The sequence below is a fragment of the Anomaloglossus baeobatrachus genome, chromosome 2, assembly GCF_048569485.1.
Source record: "Anomaloglossus baeobatrachus isolate aAnoBae1 chromosome 2, aAnoBae1.hap1, whole genome shotgun sequence".
NCBI lineage: Eukaryota > Metazoa > Chordata > Amphibia > Anura > Aromobatidae > Anomaloglossus > Anomaloglossus baeobatrachus.
Genome location: NC_134354.1, coordinates 138,915,701 through 138,939,526, shown reverse-complemented (window position 1 = coordinate 138,939,526; position 23,826 = coordinate 138,915,701). Strand labels below are relative to the sequence as shown.

The following is a 23,826-nucleotide window of genomic DNA, read 5'->3' as shown; positions in this document are numbered from 1 at the left end:
CAAAGATGGCCGAAAGAAGCGGCCCCGTACATGTGAACAGCATCATAAACTATAATGGGTACGTGATCTATCCATGAAAAATACAATGTCTGAAAGAGACCATGCACCAAATTAAGGGGCACATGGCCCTATGTAAATCTGGCACATTGTGCTGCCCACATGCCAGAAAATGAAATCTGGCCCATCCAGGAGCGGACGTAGATTTACAATATAATTTACACCCAATTCTAGTAAGTTTCCTGGGCTGTGGGAGGCCAGCCTTTTTTTTTTTTTTTTTTTTACTAAAAAAAAAAAAATTGACCTCTTTTCTTCTTGCTACAAAAATTACCAACTTTTTTTTTCCTTTGCCAGTAAAGTGAAATACAAGAATTCCTAAATGATCTTCTTTAGGTCTCCTAGGAAAAGATTTTAAAATTAAAACCAGCACCTTCCACATAGGTGACATTTTTAGGGAGCTACAAGTAGGGTCTAGTGTGTGCAGTAACCATACTAGCCAAAAATAAGAATGGTGACACTACAGATTCAATCCTTGTACCAGAACGGATCCCGCTATGGATTACGATGACTAATAACTAGTTTCATTGTTTTTAACACGAGCATGGAATTTTTTTTCTCACCCCAATAGAATAAAGCAGACTATCAGGCCAACAGGAACAAGTTGAAAAGAATTAATGACCCTGACAAACAGAAAAAAAACCATATTGTTTGAAGTTCTTAATTTGTCTCAATTAAAGATCATAAATAAATAAATGCATGAATGAATGAATAAATAAATAAATAAATAAATGAATGAATGAATGAATGAATGAATGAATGAATGAATAAATAAATAAATAAATACATACCAAGTCTGAATCCAGCAGAAGTGCCCATTTCATTTTCAAAACTGGTGTACTACGGGGTACAAACCTTAGAGAACCTGTCAGCAGGTTTTTGCTTCCCGATCTGAGAGCAGCATAAGGTAGAGACAGAGACCCAGATTCCAGCGATGTGTCACTTACTAAGCTGTTTGCTGTCATTTTAAGAAAATCAATGTTTCTCTCTTTACAGAGCTCATGAATATGCTGGACTACCTGCAGCATGCCAAGTAGTCCTGTAATAATAAAATCACTGTTTAATCAGTAGTAGATTATCAAAACTATACAAAGCAGCCCAGTAAGTGACACATCGCTGGAATCAGGATCTCTGCCCCTACGTTATGCTGCTCTCAGATTAGGTGGCAAAAACATGGTGAGAGATTCCCTTTAAAGAGAACCTGTCATTTAGCACTATAATGTAAAGCCATGGCCATAATAACGCTGTGATGCTGATTAAATAGATTCCTGCAGTGAAGAAATCCGATCTTTGATTGCTGAATAATTTTCCTCTAAAAAGTTTCATAAGGTCATCCATGCTTTGGAGCGGGCTTTGGGGGTAGGGTCTTCTCCTGTTTCTTATACATATCACTGAGTATTTTGCACCACCACCATGATTGCAATGGGCATTGCATGCGCACTGTGATTCTGCATGCGGTCTGCAGGCCTTTAATAAAATGGAGTCAGATGCGGCGCATGCGCAGACTGAAATTTCAGCTCAATGACATGAAATCTTGCTTTGTGCATGCACTGCCATGGTGCCATTTTATTAAAGACGGTGTGCAGTGTGAGTTTACAGACTGTATGATAAAAAAGCATGAGATGCGACGCATGCGCACATCAAGATTTTGGCTTGATAAAGAGGTTTTGGAGCTGAAGTTTCAGTCTGCGCATGCACTGCATCCTGCGCCATTTTATTGAAGACCTGCAGAATCACACGGTGTATGTGCTGCCCACCGCAATCATGGCAGGGGCACCACGGAATTTCAGAAAGGAGGCAGGTCACTGAATAATCATTGACCTGTAGGTGAAAAGTGAGAAGACCCCGATCCCACACACACTCTCCTCTACCCCCAAGTCTTGCCCCCCCCCATGCACAAAATGTGCACGGATGATGTCATCATGAATACTTAAGATTATTCAGCAACCAAAGATTGGATATCTTTACTGCATGTATCCATTTAATCAGCATCCCAGCGCCATTATGGCCATGGCTGTACTCTATAGTGCTAAATCCTGCTGACAGGTTCTCTTTAAAGACTCATTCAGGCATTTGGGTATGCCAACCCCCCCCCCCCCCCCCCAAAAAAAAAAAACAACCCAAAAAAACAGAAAGTGCCCTCCGTGTCTTTCACATATTGATCAAAATAAAACAAATCTTCTCCTATACAAGACAGCATTAATCACACACGGCACACAGAATAGACATGGGCCCCATACACTTGTGTGGGTGATTTTTATCTGTGGCACTGATAGAGAACAGACAAGTGTGTGAGTTTTGCATGGAAAAATGGTCACATGCACGAAGCAGAGACGTCGGAATGAGGCTTAAAAGGGAACCTGTCATCAGAAATTTTGCACTAAACCTAAAAAGATTCCCCCTCTGCAGCTCCTGGGCTGCATTCTAGCAAGGTTCCTGTTTATGTGCCCCCTTTCTGACCAAAATAAAGACTTTATAAATTGGTACCTTTTTGTATTCAAATCTTGATAATGGTACACGGGGGCTGGCTGTATGGTGTCTGTTAGTCTGCCTTCTGTCGCTTTAGGCCGTCCCTCATCGCGCAATTTCAAAGAGGTGACGTGAGGTAAGCTGGCTAGCACTTGTGCAGAACGGTGGAGGCGGCGGTGAAAGCGCGAGCACGAGATTACAGGCGGGTACTTGCTGATGAAAATCCCAGTGCCGCCCATAATCTTACGCCTGCAGTCCCGCGAGAGTGGCACGGCGCATGCGCGAGACCTCGGACGCACTGGGCGGCCTCCTAAGGTATGAAATTGCGCGATGGGGGACAGCCTAAAGCGGCAGGAGGCAGACTAATGGACACCAGACAGCCTGCCCCCGTGTACCATTATCAAGATTTGAATACTTTATAAAGTGATACCTTTTTGTATTTATTTTGGTCAGAAAGGGGGCACATAAACAACAGGAAAATTGCTAGAATGCAGCCAAGGAGCTGCAGAGGGGGAAACTTTTAGGTTTAGTGCAAAATTTCTGATGACAGGTTCCCTTTAAAACGGAGTTTGGTTGATTGAGAAGAACCATTCCAATATTAGGGTATGTTAACCTTTTCCTATCCTGAGTCCCCCCCCAGAGGGACATTCCAAAAATTCTGTTACGCTTCTTTGTCGGGCCACTGCCTTGTTTATCATTTACATGTGAATAAATTGATTTCCTGTTGATTTATTTTACAAAATTCATTTACCGTATTTTTCGCTTTATAAGACGCACTTTTGTTCCCCCAAATTTTGGGGGAAAGTAGGGGGTGCGTCTTATGAGCCGAATATACGGGGGGGGGTGTATCTATATACACTGCAGGGTCCGCTCTGGAGCGCTGCTGGAGGCAGGTGAAAGCTGCGGGCGGCAGAGTTAGATCTCCTGCTCCCACTCATATAATATGCACAGCCGCTGTCCACCACCGTGGTGCTGAAACCGCACCGCAGTGACAGGCTGGGGCAGCGGTGCATATTATATGAGCCTGCGTCCCACTGTGATGGCACATGCCCCCCTGTGTTAGATACGGCCCCCATGCTGCTGCTCATCCTAAAAAAAAAAAAAAAAAAAGATTTACTTACCCCCTCCAGCGTTTCTCCCCGGTCTCCTGCTTCCACTGTGATCAGGCACGCAGAGATGAAGTCACTCTGCTGTGCCGATCACATGACCGGCACCAAGAACCAGGAAGTGGAGGAACAGAAGCACAGAGGGAGACAGGAGGGAGATCAGCGCTGGAGGAGGTAAGGAAAGAGTGTTTTATTTTATTATGGGCAGCAGCATGGGGGCGATATCTAACACAGGGGAGCGTGTGCAATCCATAGGGGGCCATAGGCAGCACAGGGGACTGTGTGCAATCCATAGGGGGCCATAGGCAGCACAGGGGAACGTGTGCAATCCATAGGGGGCCATAGGCAGCACAGAGGGACGTGTGCAATCCATAGGGGGCCATAGGCAGCACAGGGAACGTGTGCAATCCATAGGGGGCCATAGGCAGCACAGGGGAATGTGTGCCAGCACAAGGGGGCTATATTCAATATAAGGGGGCCATATCCAGATTAAGGGGGCTAATTTTAGGATGGGGGCTATGAGGGACATATACCCTATATGATTTGTTAGACTGACACTGGCATTATAAGATGGACCCCATTTAACATTAAAAAAAAATAATTCTCTTTTCCTTCACCAAATTGGGGGGTGCGTCTTATAATCAGGTGCGTCTTATAAAGCGAAAAATACGGTATATTGCAAAATTTAGTTTTAATGTTTTTTACCCAATTACAATAGGATTTCAATGGACAGAACAGGAAATTTCATTGGATAGGAAAAAAAGGATAAAGATACATGAAATATTCAACTCTGCATCCTCTTATATCATTTATGCATTACCAATTTGAAGAAGCATTGCCTAAATCCTAGTACCCCCTGATAGTGTTGCAGGGTAGTGGGATTGGGGGGAAAATGAAAGCTTGAATTCAGCACAATTGCCATTAGATGTGTATACAGGCTACAGCTAATCACTGCAGGTTGGGGAGTACAATTTATTATTTGTATTTATTTTATTTAATTTACTTACTTACAAAACAGGGACTGTCCAATGACGTTGATGACCCCCTTTCCTGTTTAATTTCCCCCCCTACACACTTCATGTGCCCAATTTTCATACCGCTCTAACACTGTCTGTTAGAATCTTTTTCTTGGCAATTGCTCCATAAACGTACGGGCACAGCCGAAAACATTTGTGTTCATCAATAATTTACAATATAAACCGGCCTAGACTAAAAATACACTGGAGCAAGTTGGATCAGGAAGCCCAGCACAACGAGCTCGCAGCCCACCGGAAGCACAAATTCATATAGCACTGCAGACAGGACAGGGTCATTAATTAAAAGGGGCTATCCAGGGACCCAAAGACAAAACCCCCTCTCAATTTATTGTACATACATTGACATGTGGTGTACTTTGCGGTCACAAGCAATGTGTGCTGTTCTGGACCCATCACACTAGAGTCTTCCATACTTTCTGGGAATAGGTGGAACTTGCAGTTTCAGCGCAATCTGAAAGCTAAAACGTCTGCGCATAACCCACCCTCCCTCCACTTATGTCTTGTCAAATTTCACCCAAAAGCCCAATATCAGTAGCTTTCTGTAAGCCGTGCTTATATACAGTTTTGGGGGTTTGTGGGAAATTATATCCAATTTGCCTTTTATCCCCTGTGTTGTTCCTTCTACACAAAAAAGGAAATGAATATGTAAGAAAAAACATGTGTAATTGCTATAATTTTCTGGGAGAAATACAAAAGTTTCTGGAACAATTTCAAAAGGTGCCAACACTTTCGGCCACGGCTCTAGCCAGTAGCATCGACATTGAGGGCCCACTGTTCAGTTACATGTAAATATTTTTATACCCCTCATTCACAAAATGTCTAGAAAATATACGGTGCAGTTTTTTTTTAAAAGGGAACATGTGAGCAGATTTGGGGCCTATAAGCTGTGGCCAGCACCAGTGAGCTCTTATATACAGCATGTTAGAATGCCGTATATAAGAGCCCAGGCCGCTGTGTAGAATGTAAAAATCACTTTATAATACTCACCTCAACGGTCGCTGCGCTGGAGTTGGGCCATATGGGCGTCTCGGTTCTCCGGTGACTGCGTCTCCTCTTTCGGCCATCTTCGTCCTCCTTCTGAAGCCTGTGGGCATGCCGAGTCTACGTCACACACACTCGCCGGTCCTGCGCAGGCGCACTACAACACTTTGATCTGCCCTACTCAGAACAGATCAAAGTGCGCCTGCAAAGGACCTCAATGCCGGCAAGTGTGGATGACGTAGGACGCGTCATGCACACAGGCTTCAGAAGAAGGACTACAAAGATGGCCGAAAGAGAAGGCGCTGGCACCGGAGAATGGAGACACCCATCTGACCCAACTCCACCGCAGCGACCGTTTAGGTGATTATTAGGCTATGTGCGCACGTGTGCGTAATTCATGCAGTTACGCTGCGCTTTGTAGCGCAGCGTAACTGCATGCGTCCTGCGTCCCCTGCACAGTCTATGGAGATTGTGCAGGGGCCGTGCGCACGTGGCGTCTTAGAGCACAGCGCTTCGGCTGCTGCCTGAAGCACTGCGTTCAAGAAGTGACATGTCACTTCTTCCGTGCGCTTTGCCGGCAGCTCCTGCTCTGTCTATGGCAGGGGCTGCAGGCAGAGCGCATGGAATCGGCTTTTTTTTTTTTCTCTACGGACATTTGGACATTTTCTGCAGCGATTTGAAGCGCACATGTGCTCTTCAGATCGCTGCAGAAAATTCTGCAGTGACTGTACGCAACGTGCGCACATAGCCTTATAAAGTGTTTTTTACATTCTACACAGCGGTCTGGGCTCTTATATACCGCATTCTAACATACTGTATATAAGAGCCCACTGGTGGTGGCCGCAGCTTATAGGCCCCAAATCTGGTGACAGGTTCCCTTTAAATGAAAGGTGAGATACTCCCATTGTCTGCACATAATGAATCAAAGTACTACTGCTGATGTAGGAAGGTGGGGGTCCCACTTATGCACAGGGGCCACTGGGGGATTCACCTGTTCACTATGGACTAGTGTAAGCCTGTCTGCTGAATACAACACACCAGGCGGGCTGCTTCCCTATCTTACAGACGAACAATAGAATCAGCAAAACAAGTTTAGTAGTCAAAAGAACTGAGCTCCAAAATGTGAGGCCAAGATGAGCTGCTGGCACGGAGGATCCTGGCTGCTGGCACCAGAGGGTAACTGCAGCACATGGTGCAGCGATGCCCACGCACACCGGCTGAGCACAGGGACGACAAGCTGACTCAGTGCTTACACTATAGGGCGGTTTAATTTTGAGATGCATCTTACACTGCTCTGAATGTATTACCCATCCACTGTATGCCACCTATTGGCAGAATTGTGGACACCCTTTCTATAGGCAAGTGCAGGCTGCTGTTCATTACTATGTGCTACAGAACAACGTACGCCATGCAGATGAAGGGGAAAAGGACATGTTGACTTCATCGGGAGAATGGGGCCAATGGATACATTTCACATATAACCCAGGAGATTTTACTAATATATATATTAAGTGTAAGCCGTACCTGGCCATCTTTAGAGGAAAAACCAAATGGAGAACAAAGCACAGAACTCCCCATCCAGATAATATTAGAATTATGAAGGACAATCATATATTTACAAGAAAAGAGGAATCTTCTTTAGATTGCCAAAATAATTACTTTGACATTTTATAGGAGCATAAGGTCAGCATTTTTTCTCGTCTCATTCCATTACTAGTGCATGTGAATCAATATGCATAAGGACAAAACTAGAGCAAAGACCGCCCGTCTCTAGCTGGGGAGCAGCGCGCTGCATCATAAATCTCCCCGATTCTGTCTGGCATAGCGAAATGGTAAAGCCAACTGAGTTATTGATCATCTGAAGACGTTGAGGACAAGGAGGAAACTAAACCCGGATTCCTTCAGGGCTGTCATCCTGGAATCAAAGTTGTTTTTGGTTTCGCTCCATGGATTTACAGGTATGCGTAGCCAGAAACTACCAGATCCAGTAAGAAAACTAAAATATTAAGAAAAAAATGCAGAGAACAGCATAATGTAATAAAGGAGTTTGCATATTCACTGCAGTCACTGTAAATGCCATTACAGATCAATAGAGCTTCAAGCCTCTTGGCCAGACTGTAGTGCCCGCGGCCATCTGCAATGCCAGTATGAGAGGTCAGGCATTGCTCAGTCCCAGGATCTCACCTGTAATTTATCTTCCTCTTTCACCAGCTCCCTGGGAGGGAACAGATCCTTGGCTTGTATATATTCCAGACTGGGGGGTTCTTCACCCTGGAAAAAAGGCAAGAGTGACATAAGTGATGTCATGCTCGTCACCACGTCTACGTTTAGTGTAAGCAGGAGACAAACCATGAGAGATACAGTCAGTCTATAGATTGTCTACAAGTCACTGGGACGGCCTAGAAATAATGCAGAAAAAAAAAAAAAAAAAAAGAGGGTTACATTTCTGGCTCCCATTTTCGGCTGGAGAATGAATCACATTTACGGTGCATTTGAAGGAGTAGCAAAAGGAGGATCCGCAGGAAAACTCACTCCGGAGATCACCTGACATAGGAGGACTGAATTGTTTAAAGCAGTGAAATAAAATAGTTATCGGCAGCACATTGCATCAGGCAAACAGGTAATGTGCTGCCAACAACAAGGCCGGTATTCGGGGACAGAGTAACTGCACAGTAACAAGGCCGGTAATCGGGGACAGAGTAACTGCACAGTAACAAGGCCGGTATTCGGGGACAGAGTAACTGCACAGTAACAAGGCCGGTATTCGGGGACAGAGTAACTGCACAGTAACAAGGCCGGTATTCGGGGACAGAGTAACTGCACAGTAACAAGGCCGGTATTCGGGGACAGAGTAACTGCACAGTAACAAGGCCGGTATTCGGGGACAGAGTAACTGCACAGTAACAAGGCCGGTATTCGGGGACAGAGTAACTGCACAGTAACAAGGCCGGTATTCGGGGACAGAGTAACTGCACAGTAACAAGGCCGGTAATCGGGGACAGAGTAACTGCACAGTAACAAGGCCGGTATTCGGGGACAGAGTAACTGCACAGTAACAAGGCCGGTATTCGGGGACAGAGTAACTGCACAGTAACAAGGCCGGTAATCGGGCATAGAGTAACTGCACAGTAACAAGGCCGGTATTCGGGGACAGAGTAACTGCACAGTAACAAGGCCGGTAATCGGGCATAGAGTAACTGCACAGTAACAAGGCCGGTAATCGGGCATAGAGTAACTGCACAGTAACAAGGCCGGTATTCGGGGACAGAGTAACTGCACAGTAACAAGGCCGGTATTCGGGGACAGAGTAACTGCACAGTAACAAGGCCGGTAATCGGGGACAGAGTAACTGCACAGTAACAAGGCCAGTATACACGGGGACATTAACTGCATGGCTCACATTATGGTCAGTCAGCCTGTCTAAACGAGTGGCGAGCGACTTGCTTTATAGTCAACCGGCGCTTGTAATGGGACTGTCAGGTGATTTGTAGTGCAATACTAATGTTATCTTTCAATAGGGCTTAAGAAGGAATCTGTCACTAAGTTTTTGTTCCCCCATCTGAGAGCAGCATAATGTAGAGATAGAGACCCTGATTCCAGCGATGTGTCACTTACTGAGATGTTTGCTGTTATTTTGATAAAATCAATGGTTTTCTCTACTGCAGATCTAGCAGTTATACAGAGCTCAGGAATATGCTGGACTACCACCTGGCAGCAAACCAAGTAGTCCTGTAATGATAGTTTACTACTGATTAAATCAGTGATTTTACCAAAACTGCACTAAGCAGCCCAGTAAGTGACACATGACTGGAATCAGAATCTTTGGCTCTAGGTTTTGCTACTCTCAGATTAGGTGTTAAAAACCTGGTGACAGATTCCTTTTAAAATGAGACCTTTCAGTAAGTTTTATTGTTCTACCTCATCCTGTTATCCTGCTGTAAGCTCCATAGAATTCAGTTTTGCATATTCCCTGCTCCCCCTCCCACCTCTGCTGAAAGATGGGAGGGAGTATAGGTGGGGGCAGCAGTGCAAATTCAGTTCAGATTTATTTCACTGATGCCAGCACTGATAGGTGGGAGGAGGGAGCAGTGAATATGCAGTGTGTATTTACATATGCTTGACTAGTTACTAGGTCACACTAAATACTTATACAACAAGTTAACAGTATAAGGTAGAACAATAAAACTTACTGATCCTGAAAGGTCTGCTTAAGGGGTACTCCTCACATAGCGAGATCGCTGCAGAGTCACGGTTTTTGTGACGCACCAGTGACCTCATTAGCGATCTCTGTGTGTGTGACACTGAGCAGCGATCTGGCCCCTGCTGTGAGATCGCTGCTCGTTACACACAGTGCTGGTTCATTTTTTGGATGTTGCTCTCCCGCTGTGAAGCACACATCGCTGTGTTTGACAGAGAGAGAGCAACGATCTGAATGTGCAGGGAGCAGGGAGCCGGCTTCTGGCAGCCTGTGGTAAGCTGTAACCAAGGTAAATATCGGGTAACCAAGCAAAGTGCTTTGCTTGGTTACCCGATATTTACCTTGGTTACTAGTGTACGCCGCTCTCAGGCTGCCAGTGCCGGCTCCCTGCACACGTAATCGGAGTACACATCAAGTAAATAAGCAAAGCGGTTTGCTTATTAACCCGATGTGTACTCTGGCTACGAGTGCAGGGAGCCAGCGCTAAGTGATGCTGCGCTTGGTAACCAAGGTAAATATCGGGTAACCAAGCGCTTGGTTACCCGATATTTATCTTAGTTATCAAGCGCAGCATCACTTCCACGCGTCACTGGGGGCTGGTCACTGGTCGCTGGTGAGATCTGCCTGTTTGACAGCTCACCAGCGACCATGTAGCGATGCACCAGCGATCCTGACCAGGTCAGATCGCTGGTGAGATCACTGGAACATCGCTAAAGTGTGACGGTACCCTAAGACATGTTGAAATCCAACATGCCTGGTCCTCTGTTCTTCTGCCGTCATGAAATTCAGTATTTTCCCCATACGCATTTTATTTCTCTACAAAAATCACTTTCATATATGTTGTTCCTGATATTAATATGTACAGGAAGCTTTAGATCTGGGTCCTAAATATCAGAATTCTCATCGGCCTCCATCGGCTGTGATGATCCGCTCCACAACGGGTTACCTCTGGCCGCTGATCTGGAGGTGCCAACATCCAAAAAATGAACCAGCACTGTGTGTCACGAGCAGCGATCTCGCAGCAGGGGCCAGATCACTGCTCAGTGTCACACACAGCGAGATCGCTAATGAGGTCACTGCTGCGTCACAAAAACCGTGACTCAGCAGCGATCTCGCTATGTGAGAAGTACCCCTTACTATGTTCTCATAAGGGATAAGCCGGCACCACAAGCGTCTGGCAGCAGCTTGTTCCCTCTTTACATGCTTGCTCAATGTAGCGGAGTATGCATGTGTATGGGAAAGCAGGAGGAACAGCCACTGGCCAAACAATCCTTCACCAGTCCAGCGCTGAAGCACTAAATTCGGGAGTAGTTCTTTTATTCCAAAAGGTCCCTGCCGCAGTAATACACTCACCATCTGGTGTCTTCACCTTTTACTGTGATCACCATCTTGTGACTGTTAACTTGTGACTGGCTGACAAATTGTGAAGTAACTTCTGACTTCCAATGCAAATCTATGAGAGCAAAAGCGAGGCTCTCAGAGTTGTATTGAAAAGTGACCTCCGGCGCGCTCCATGAAATACTGAGCAGCCGGCAGGTCACAAACTGGAGAAGCCTGAGCACAGCGACGGTGATAGAAGGTGAAGAAGGCAGGGGGCAAGTAGAAGACAGAATTAGGGAAAATTGATGTAAAGCACCACTCCAGAGGCAAAAAAGAATAAAAATCCTGGATTGGTGCTATAAAGGGAATCTGTCAGCAGGTTTTTGCTCCCCCATCTGAGAGCAGCATAATGTAGAGACAGAGATCCTGATTCCAGCGATGTGTCACTTACTGGGCTGTTTGCTGTCATTTTGATAAAATCAATGTTTTTTCTGCTGCAGATCTAGCAGTTATACAGAGCTCATGACTATGCTGGACTACCTGGCAGCACACCAATTAGTCCTCTAATGATAAATTCACTGTTTAATCAGCAGGAGATTATCAAAAAAAGTACACTAAGCAACACTGCTGGCATCAGGATCTCTGCCCCTACGTAATGCTGCTCTTAGATTAGGTGGCAAAAACCTGGTGACAGATTCACTTGAGAAATTGAAGAGTGAATGGCTTAGGCTAGTTTCACACTTGCGTTGAACGGCATCCGTTGCATTGCGTTGTGTGACGGATGCAACGGATGTGTTGCATATAATGGCACAACGGATGCTACGGATCGTAAAAAACAACGGAAAGCTTTTTTTTTCCTTCTTTACAGTTTTACCGGCAGCAGACTATTGTGAACGATCAGCTGAGCGCTCTCACGTGCCAGCGGTCGGGCGCCCAGCTGATCGCTCTCACACGCCAGCGGCCGGGCACTCAGCTGATCGCTCTGACCTTTTATAATAACAAATTTAAGCCCATATATTTTGAGTTCATTTTTAAAAATCAGAAATTTGACAAAAAAAAAAAAAGGAAAAAAAAAAATTCAAATTTTCAAACTTTGAATGATTCTCTTTTTAACTTGGAAAGCCACAAACAAAATAGTTACTAAACATTTCCCCCAGGTCTGCTTTACATCAGCGCCATCTGTGTAATGTTTATGTTAGGATGATAGAAGCTTACAAATTGGAGCAGTATTTTTCTACTTTTATTTAAAAAACCTATTTTTTTTTTTTTTTTTTAGAAACCTATTCAGTTTTGAAGTGACTTTGGAGAACTATACATTGGAAAACCCCCCAAAAGTGACACCATTTTAACAATAGTCCCCCTCAACATATTCACAGCTGCTGTCAGGCAGTTTATTAACCCTTCAGCTGCTTTTCAGGAAAAAGAAAAAAAAAAGATGTTCTCTTTACTAGCTAAATGTAGCTACTATAGCCGGTAGACTCCAAGGCCGTTATTTGACCATGAATTGCCATGTCAGCCCTAAGGACCACACAATCACGATCTCAGGATGCTGATGGGGTTAAATAGGGAGACTCACTCTGTTAACCATCTAGATGCCGCAGTCGCTATTGTCAGCAGCATCTAAGGGGTTAAACAGCCATGGTCAGTGCAAACAATGATTGTGACTGATGCAGCTGGGTGTGAGCTACAGTGCACAGCTGCTGCATTTTCACCCGTCGGGGGACGCTATTATATAGGTCACTTTTAAAGTTGTACTGGTGGTCACTACGGGGTTAATGGGAATTTGCAACTAACAGGTCTCATGTGTATTACAGGTTAAGATGTTTACAAAGACCAGGTTAGAAACACTGTATACGGCATGAGAGAATTTAAAGGGCACTCGTAATTCGATTCATGCCACCCATACACAGGCAGCAAGAAACACAAGAAACAGATCCCGGGTGAAATTTCCCTGCCCGGCTTCAAGTGATTGAAAAGTCTATTTAACATGCGAACCTAGGGAGAGATCTGTCAATCACTGGGGTCGGGCAGGGAGAATCAGACTCATTTCGGCTCACGAATGGTCCCCTTTTAAAAGGGGTTGTCCACTATTTTGACAACCACTTCTCATTCCCCTTGATCACACGCCTAACAATAAATTAGCCTATACTCCCCTCCAGTGCAGCTGCGGTTTCAGTGGTGTCTGAAGCCGCGTTCCCGGAGCCCACGTTCTCCCCACCTTCGGAGGTTTGAGCAGGAAGTCAGCGCTGCACTCACATCCTGCTCAAATGTCCAAAGGAGGAGGACAGACACTGGGCGCTGATTGGTCACAGGGCTCACTTGTCATAAAGTCACGGGAACAGGACTTCAGACATTGCTGGAACCGCGGCCGCACCAGAGGTGATTTACGAGAATGAGAAGGGGCTGTCCAAGTAGTGGACAATCCCTTTAAAATTAGGCTCTCAGAGCAAAACATAGCAGGATCTGGCTGATGCTGCATGTGGTTGGGCAGCATGAATCTAGTGACCAGTTAACTTTAATATGTAAATAAAATAAATAATCTTTTCAATCATATGTGGTGCACAAGATCTCGATATAATAGCTTCTGCACGACTGCCGCCGTTTCCCCTTCCATGAATAATAGCAACGGTTCAATAGATATTAATCCCAGATCCAGGGAAAAGATCTTGCAAACTGCAAATCAAACTAAGTGGGCATTTCCTTCTATCGACCTTTAATCAATAGCAACGTACATAAAATCAATGGGCAGAAATCCCAGGGTTCCTCCTTCCATTCCTCTGCGCTCTGGTGTCATAGTCATGATAGTTAAGATACTGCGATGGGCAGAAGAGGACGCTGGCTCCTGCTTCAGCACCATTATATGAATACTCTAGAATAGATGCATGTACAAAGTGAAATGAGCACAGATATACTCAATATTTTGGGGGTTCATTATCCTGTCCTACCCCAATATAAGGGCAGAGGTTGTGTAGATATAAAGCATGTGCACTTACATGGCTATGTGATAGATTCCCTATGACCGGGTGAGAAAAAGTGAGAATTATGGAGTTCTCCTGATCTTTATTGGCCTCCTCACCACCACAAGAGTCAAAGCCGGACATTTCTCCATATACCACAAGAGGTTAATATCCTGGTAAATAAGTGGGAATGTGACGGGTGTGAAGAGCCATTATTTCCATCCGGACCACGTCCAGACGGCACGAGCTGCCAAGTGACGATGTAGTTGGCTGACAGATGGCTTGCCGTCACTGGGCCTAGACAGGTAGGACCTCTGCACCACCAAAACCATACGTACTTTCTCCAAATCTATCAATCAAGAACAAGCAGGACACAATATCCCTGAAAATGGCTATACAAGAAGCGGCTGAGAGCTTTACCTACATAAAAACCTCCATTGTCACATATGCCGCCGCCAAGGTGCCCACCAGTGACTCTGGGCAATCAGGTCTACACACCCTTGTACTGGGCATGATGGGGATCCCCAGCGTATACAATAGCAGGCACACAAACAAAAGGCACGTCTAAAAGCAGGGTTTTCCCTGGAAGGGAGTGGTTATGAAGGATTGTCTACAACTATTCACTACAGAACGCAGCGGAGGCCTGGTCGCTGTAGGATGCAAAGTCTACGGATCTGTGGGTGTGTGCAATACGAAGACGCCAGGTCCGATCTTAGAAGGTGGACTGGACTCCACCAGTGCCCTACAAACCCCTCTCCCAGAAGGAAGCCACCATAAAGAAGCATAGAAGACTCACAAAGCAGCTGAGCACCGAACAGTGGGGGCGCGGGGACGGCTCAGTCATGCTGACAGGGGCTGCACGGTCCGGCCGCAGCTCGCACACAAGGGCTGGGCCGGTGTCACCATCGCGTCTCCTCTTCTGCTTCTGCACCCACAGCCAGCTCACTGCAGCCTCTCCATCGCACAGAAAAAGGGAGGAGGTGGAGGGAGGAGCAGGTGCCTCAGCTGTCTGTGCGGCCTGATGCCTCCTCCTCTGGCATGGAGTCAGGCACACACACCCCCTCCCATCTGCCGGGGAAGCAGGCCTGCACACTGACAACTACAGCCGGGAAAATGGCCTGAACTAGGCTGTGCTGCTCAGGAATGCTGAACCCACAGGCTGATAAAGGCAGGCGTGTACCGGACTGTACAATGACATGTGCTGAACATACATGTGATGTGGGATCACGCAAGTCTACAGATCCCGGCAGACAGAGTATGCCACAATACAAGGCCACCGAGCAAATAATGGCTCATCTGTGACAGCGCACTGATCTCCCGGCCTCTACGCAACAGATTAAAGAGCCATTGCTCTTATGTTATAATCTGCATAGTCATTATATATGATACAGCACAAATCTAGAAGGCCACCATTTCCTTCTTGGCGTTTCAGTTTTAACCCCTTCAGCCCCCGGGCACTTTCCGTTTTTGCGTTTTTGTTTTTTGCTCCCCTTCTTCTGAGAGGCGTAACATTTTTATTTTTCCATCAATCTTGCCATATGAGGGCTTGTTTTTTGCAGGACGAGTTGTACTTTTAAATGAAACCATAAGTTTTACCATATAGTGCACTGGAAAACGGCAAAAAAATTCCAAGTGCGGAAAAATTGCAAAAAAAGTGTGATCGTACAATAGTTTTTGGGATATTTTATTCACTGTGTTCACTATATGGTAAAACTGAGGTATGTATGTGATGCCTCAGGTCGGTGCGAGTTTGTAGACACCAAACATGTATAGGTTTACTTGTATCTAAGGGGTTAAAAAAATTCACAAGTTTGTCCAATAAAAGTGGCGCACGTTTTGCGCCATTTTCCGAAACACGTAGCGTTCTTATTTTTAAGGATCTATGGCTCAGTGATGGCTTATTTTTTGCGTCTCGAGCTGACGTTTATAATGGTACCATTTTTGCGCAGATGCTACGTTTTGATCGCCTGTTATTGCATTTTGCGTAAAACTTGCGGCGACCAAAAAACGTAATTTTGGCGTTTGGAATTTTTTTGCGACTACGCCGTTTACCAATCAGATTAATTGATTTTATATTTTGATAGATCGGGCATTTCTGAACGCGGCGATACCAAATATGTGTATATTTATTTATTTTTTAAGCCTTTAATTTTCAATGGGGGGAAAGTGGGGTGATTTGAACTTTTAGGTTTTTTGTTTTTTTTTTTATTTTTTAAAACTTTTTTTTTTTAATTTTTTTTTTTATTTTACTAGTCCCCCTAGGGGGCTATAGCGATCAGCAATCCGATTGCTGATCGCTATCTGCTGATCACAGCTATACAGCTGTAATCAGCAGATTCAGTCACTTTGGTTTTCCCTCTGCTCTCGGCCGAGGGAAAATGAAAGTGAAACATCGTAGCAGCAGGCGTCATCACATGACCCTGTGCTACGATGGCAACCACCGATAGTCACGTGATAACACACGTGACTTCCGGTGGGGGCGGCGGTGAGTAACAAACATGGCCGCGCGCATTTAAATCTTGCTGCCAGACTTTGGCAGCAAGATTTAAGGGGTTAATGGCCGCGGGTGGAAGCGATTCCACCCGCGGCTAGCAGGCACACATGTCAGCTGTTGAAAACAGCTGATATGTGTGCCGATCCACGCCGCCTGCCCGCGGCAGGGGGCGGGGCTTAATGGGACACGATCCTGGACGGATAGATCCGTCCAAGGTCGTGAAGGGGTTAATGTTCAGGAGTGTGTGATAAATCCCCCATCCCTCCTGGACGTTGAAATTACAACACGAAGGAGAAAAACATTGTGGGGGTTCTGAAAGAAAGAAAAAAAAAAAAAAAAAAAAAAAGTCGACTTGTCAGTGCTCAGACCAGGCATCATATTGGTCTGCATGGCTGTCGTCCAAGAAGGAAGCATCTTCTAAATATGATGCACGAGAGACGTAGTTTGCTGAACACGAGATGACGAAGGACATGGATTACTAGACCCATGTTCTGTGGTCTGATGAGACCTAGATACATTTATTGGTCTAAATGGTGTCAAGCATGTGTGGGGGCAACCAGGTGAGGAGTACAAAGATATGCGTCTTGCCTACAGTCAAGCATGGTGGTAGGAGTGTCATGGTTTGGGGCTGCATGAGTGCTGCTGGCTGTGGGGAGCTACAATGTATTGAGGGAACCATGAATGCCAACATGTGCGGTGACATACTGAAGCAGAGCATGATCCCCTTCTTTCAGAAACTGGGCCGCGGGGCAGTACTCCAACATAACGACCCCAAACACACCTCCAAGGCAAACACTGCCTTGTCAAGCATGTCTACAGACCTAAACCCTATTGAGCATCTGTGGGGCATCCTCAAACAGTAGGTGGTCAGATGTTAAATCCACCAGCTCTGTGATGTTGTCATGGCGGAGTGAAAGAGGATTCCAGCAGCTCCTTTGAACATCTAGTTAACCCCATGCCCAGGAGCATTAGAGGGAACCTGTTATCAGGTTTTTGCCACCTAATCTGAGAGCAACATAACATAGAGAAAGAGATCCTGATTCCAGGGATGTCACTTACTGGGCTGTTTAGTGTAGTTTTGATAAAGTCACTGTTTAAATCAGCAGTAGATCAACATTACAGAACTACTTGGTGTGTTGCCAAGTAGTCCAGCATATTCATGAGCTCTGTATAACTGCTAGATCTGCAGCAGAGAAAACAGTGATTTTATCAAAAGAAACAGCTCAGTAAGTGACACATCGCTGGAATCAGGGTCTCTCTCTCTACATTATGCTGCTCTCAGATGATGTAGCAAAAACCTGGTGACACATGCCCTTTAAAAGCACCAATCCAGCATTTTCTTTTTTTTGCAGCTGGAGTTGCACTTTAACCCCTTAAGGACGAAGCCAGTTTTGTACTTAATGCCCAGGCCATTTTTTGCAATTCTGACCAGTGTCACTTTATGAGGTCATAACTCTGAAACGCTTCAACGGATCCCGGTGATTCTGACATTGTTTTTTCATGACATATTGGACTTCATGATAGTTATAAATTTAGAACGATATTTTTTGCTTTTATTTGTGAAAAAAATCGGAAATTTGATGAAAATTTTGAAAATTTTGCAATTTTCAAACTTTTAATTTTTATGCCCTTAACCCAGAGAGTTATGTCACACAAAACAGTTAATAAATAACATTTCCCACATGTCTACTTTACATTAGCGCAATTTCTGAAACAAAATGTTTTGGGGTTAGGAAGTTAGAAGGGGTCAAAGTTCATCAGCAATTTCCCATTTTTTCAACAAAATTCACAAAACCATTTTTTTAGGGACCACATCACATTTGAAGTGACTTTGAGAGGCCTAGGTGACAGAAAATACCTAAAAGTGACACCATTCTCAAAACAGCACCCCTCAAAGTACTCAAAACCACATCCAAGAAGTTTATTAACCCTTCAGGTGCTTCACAGGAACTAAAGCAAAGTGGAATGAAAAAAAGCAAAAAATAAAATTTTACCTAAAATGTTGCTCTACCCCAAATTTATTCACTTTTAGAAGAAATAACAACAAAATGAACCCCAAAACTTGTTACCCACTTTCTTATGAACGCGCCAATACCCCACATGTGGTCAGAAACCTTTGTTTGGACAAATGGGAGGGCTCGGAACAGAAGGAGCAATATTTGAATTTTGGAAAGCAAATTTGGCTGAAATAGATTGTGGGCACCATGTTGCATTTACAAGTCCGCTAAGGTACCTAAACAGCAGAAACCCCTCACAAGTGACACCATTTTGGAAACTAGACCCCTTAAGGCTTCTATCTAGGGGTATAGTGAGCATTTTGGATCCACAGGTACTTCACAGATTTTGATAACGTTACGTTGTCACATTGAAAATTTTCATTTTTTTCTCAAAAATGTTGCTTTAGCATCAATTTTTTCACTTTTTCAAGAGGTAATTCCAAAAATTTGACCCCAATGTTTGTTACCCACTTTTTTATGAGCGCGGTGATACCTCACATGTGGTCTGAAACCTTTGTTTGGAGAAATGGGAGGGCTTGGAACGGAAGGAGCAATATTTGAATTTTGGAAAGGAAATTTGGCTGAAAAAGATTGCGGGCACCATGTCGCATTTGGAGGACCCCTAAGGTACGTAAACAGCAAAAAAACACCACAAGTGACCCCATATTGGAAACTAGGCCCCTCAAGGAATTTATCTTGATGTTTGGTGAGTACCCTGAACCCCCAGGTGCTTTACAGAAGTTTATAATGTTGAGCCATGAAAATAAAAAAATAAAATTTTACCACAAAATTGTTACTTCAACCAGGTAGCTTTTTTTTTCACAAGGGTAACAGGAAAAAAATCACCATGAAATTTATTGCGCAATTTCTCCTGAGTTTGTTGATATCTTGTATGTGGTGGAAATCAACTGTTTGGGCACACTACAGGGCTCAGAAGAGAAGGAGTGCAATTTGACTGCAAAATTGGCTGGAATCAATAGCGGACGCCATGTTGCATTAGGAGAGCCCCTGAGGTGCCTAAGCAGTGGAGGTCCCCCACAAGTGACCCCATTCTGGAAATGAGACCCCTCAAGGCTTTAATCTAGGTGTATATTGAGCATTTTGAATCCACGAATACTTCACAGAATTTGATAAGCTTAGGTTGCCATATTGAAATTTTCATTTTTTTCACAAAAATGTTAATTTAGCGACACATTTTTCACTTTTTCAAGAGGCAACAACAAAACGTGTACCCCACAGGTTGTTATCTAATTTCTTGTGAGCGCAGGGATACCCCACATGTGGCCAAAAACCTTTGTTTGGATAAATGAGAGGGCTTGGAATGGAAGGAGCACCATTTGAATTTTGGAAAAGTTGAAGTAAATTGCGCGCACCATGTCACATTAGCAGGGCCCCTTGGGTACCTATACATCAGAAACCCCCCACAAGTGACCTCATTTTGGAAACTGGACCCCTCAAGGATTTTATTCAGGAGTATAGTAAACATTTTGAATCCACAGGTACTTCACAAAAATGTTGCTGTAGCAACAAATTTCTCACTGTAAAGGCCCCGTCACACTAAGCAACATCGCTAGCAACATCGCTGCTAATGAACAACTTTTGTGACGTTGCTAGCGATGTTGCTGTGTGTGACATCCAGCAACAACCTGGCCCCTGCTGTGAGGTCGTTGGTTGTTGCTGAATGTCCTGGGCCATTTTTTAGTTGTTGCTGTCCCGCTGTGAAGCACAGATCGCTGTGTGTGACAGCGAGACAGCAACAACTAAATGTGCAGGCAGCAGGAGCCGGCTTCTGCGGAGGCTGGTAACCAATGTAAACATCGGGTAACCAAGAAGCCCTGTCCTTGGTTACCCGATATTTACCTTTGTTACCAGCCTCCGCCGCTCTCACTGTCAGTGCCGACTCTTGCTCTGTGCACATGTAGCTGCAGCACACATCGGGTTAATTAACCCGATGTGTGCTGTAACTAGGAGAGCAAGGAGCCAGCGCTAAGCATTGTGCGCTGCTCCCTGCTCTGTGCACATTTAGCTGCAGCACACATCGGGTAATTAACCCGATGTGTGCTGTAACTAGGAGAGCAAGGAGCCAGCGCTCAGTGTGCGCTGCTCCCTGCTCTCTGCACGTGTAGCTCCGTGCAGTGGTAACCAAGGTAAATATCGGGTTGGTTACCCGATATTTACCTTAGTTACCAAGCGCAGCATCTTCCACGCGGCGCTGGGGGCTGGTCACTGGTTGCTGGTGAGCTCACCAGCAACTTGTGTAGCCACGCTCCAGCGATCCCTGCCAGGTCAGGTTGCTGGTGGGATCGCTGGAGCGTCGCAGTGTGACATCTCACCAGCAACCTCCTAGCAACTTACCAGCGATCCCTATCGTTGTTGGGATCGCTGGTAAGTTGCTTAGTGTGACGGTACCTTTAAAGGGGCTTTACACGCTGCGACATCGCTAATGCGGAGTCGTTAGGGTCACGGAATTGGTGACGCACATCCGGCCGCAATAGCGATGCTGCTGCGTGTGACACCGATGAGCGATTTTGCATCGTTGCAAAAACGTGCAAAATCGCTCATCGGTGACATGGGGGTCCATTCTCGATTATCGTTACTGCAGCAGTAACGATGTAGTTCGTCGCTCCTGCGGCAGCACACATCGCTATGTGTGATGCCGCAGGAACGAGGAAGCTCGCCTTACCTGCCTCCCGGCCGCTATGAGGAAGGAAGGAGGTGGGTGGGATGTTCCGGCCACTCATCTCCGCCCCTCCGCTTCTATTGGGCGGCCGCTCAGTGACGTCACTGTGACACCACACGGACCGCCCCCTTAGAAAGGAGGCGGTTCGCCGGTCACAGCGACGTCGCCGAGCAGGTAAGTATGTGTGACGCGTCTGCGCGATGTTGTGCGGCACGGGCAGCGATTTGCCCGTGTCGCACAACAGATGGGGGCGGGTACCCACGCTAGCGATATCGGGACCGATATCGCAACGTGTAAAGTAGCCTTTAGGCTATGTGGCCATGATCCAGCGACACGGCGTCTAGTACCCAGTGTCAGCCTCCTGCAGAAATGTGAGTGTTGTCCACGGGAGAACGCAGCTGCCCATGCCCACGATTTGGGTTCAGGCTGCTGTGGACTTTAGTTCTATTCTACCTGCAAAGAACACTCATCTCCGCAGCATAAATTGACATGCTGAGGCTCGGGAAGCTGCGCCACAGGTCGATTTATGCTGCGGAGAAAACAAACACAGTGGGCACGGGATTTCTAAAAATCCTGCCACTGTGCTTCTACTGCACAACGCAGCGTTATGGACGCAGGGAAAAAACTCTGCGCCCAAAACGTTGCAAACCCTGATTGTGGGCACACAGCGTAAAATGCTACAATGGATGAATGGATAGATGTCAAACATATATAACGTCCCACCCCCCTGCATATTCTAAGCTGGCGCCCTTTAGTGCCTTTCATGTGACACTAAAGGATGCCTAGCCTTGTATATAGCCCAAAAAAAAAAAAGAATTTAAAAAAAATGACGTGGGGTCCCCCCTATTTTTGATAGCCAGCTAGGGTAAAGCAGACAGCTGTAGCCTGCAAACCACAGCTGACAGCTTCATCTTGTCTGGTGATCAATTTGGAGGGCTCCCCAAGCTGTTTTTTTTTTTTTAATTATTTATAAATAAATAATTAAAAAAAAACAAAACAAACGTGGGGTCCCCCCAAATTAGATCACCAGCCAAGGTGAAGCTGACAGCTGGGGTCTGGTATTCTCAGGATGGGAAGAGCCATGGTTATTGGACTCTTCCCAGCCTAAAAATAGCAGGCCGCAGCCGCCCCAGAAGTGGCGCATCCATTAGATGTGCCAATTCTGGCGCTTCGCCCCAGCTCATCCCGCGCCCTGGTGCGTTGGCTAACGGGGTAATAAATGGGGTTGATACCAGGTGTGTAATGTCACCTGGCATCAAGCCCAGCAATTAGTTATGTCACGGCGTCTATCAGATACCCGACATAACTAATTGACAGTAATAAAAAAAAAAATTGACAACAAAAAAAAAATTATTTGAAAAAACACTCCCCAAAACATTCCCTGATTGACCAATTTATTGAAAAGAAAAAAAAAAAAATCCACTGTAATCCATTTGGACGTCCCACGTCGACTCTGGACCTTCTAGAATATGGGGGACACGTTCAGGGAACGTATCCCCCATTTTCTAGGAGGGCAGACCCTCCATTTGAGGAGAGTGGGTGCCAAAAATCTGCACCCACTCTCCCCGGGTCACAGTTGCAGTGTGCGAGCAGCCAGCACAGCTCTCTGAACACAGGAAGCTGACAGCTGCGCTCTGCTCATGTGACCGGCGTCTGCTGTGAAGGAGCCGGAGGAGGGGGCCGCGGGGGGATCAGCGCTCCGACAGGTATGTATGACACCGGGGGACACCGGGGAGGGATAGGGGGGGACCGGGCAGGGCCTGGGGAGCAGGTTTCTGTCGTATGTGTTATGGCACATACGACAGAAACCATAGGAACACTGTAAATGCGGCCGGCGCGCTGCTGTGCTCGCCGGTGCGCGCGGCCATCTTGGATTTTCGGGAGGGGGTTGGGGGTCGGGGGGGGCACTTTGGGGACACCGGGGGACCGGAGGGAACCGGGAAAAAGATTTATCTCCCATCTGGCATGTTTGATCATGCCAGATGGGAGATAAATCATTTTTTACCGGCGCGGTCATTTGCTATAACTTGATGATCGGTATACGGTGTATACCGGTCATCACGTGACTGGGGACCGGAAAAACCGGCCCGAATCATGATCTCCAGGGTCTCAGCTACCCCCGGCAGCTGAGACCCCGGAAATTTTCTGACTCTGGGGGGCGCTAGACCCTTTTTTCCGACCGCCGTTAAAAAGCGGCGGATCGGAAGAAGTACCCTTAATTACCGCCGTTAAAAGGCGTATCGGCGGTCATTAAGGGGTTAAATAGAAGTTCAATGTCTGTCTTATACTCGCCCTCTGCACCTTCTATCACCGTCGCTGTGGTCAGTCTTCTCTGATTTGTGACCTACCAGCTGCTCAGTGTTTCATGGAGAACACCGGAAGTCACTCTGCAATACAACTCTATGAGCGCCTCGCTTTGGCTCTCATAGACTTGCAGTGACAAATTGTGAAGTAACTTCTGACTTCTGGCAGTCAGATGTTGCGGTCACAAGACAGTGACGACAGTTAAAAGGTGAACACACCAGATAGTGAG

At 45.9% G+C, this 23,826-nt stretch overlaps 1 protein-coding gene across 2 annotated transcripts in view; it reads right to left on the bottom strand.

Annotated features, from left to right (window-relative positions):
• MTMR4 (myotubularin related protein 4) overlaps positions 1-23,826 on the bottom strand; it is a 130,675-nt gene that overhangs the window by 65,307 nt on the left and 41,542 nt on the right. The window contains exons 1-2 of one of the 2 annotated variants that reach the window (XM_075335389.1): positions 14,919-15,115; positions 7,832-7,918 (exon numbers count right to left, since the gene is read on the bottom strand). In XM_075335389.1, the coding sequence (XP_075191504.1) occupies positions 7,832-7,918; positions 14,919-14,966 (135 nt within the window). In that variant the 5' untranslated portion in view covers positions 14,967-15,115. Of the gene's footprint in view, positions 1-7,831; positions 7,919-14,918; positions 15,116-23,826 lie in introns of those variants that run through there. The other variant, XM_075335390.1, reaches the window with a different exon arrangement.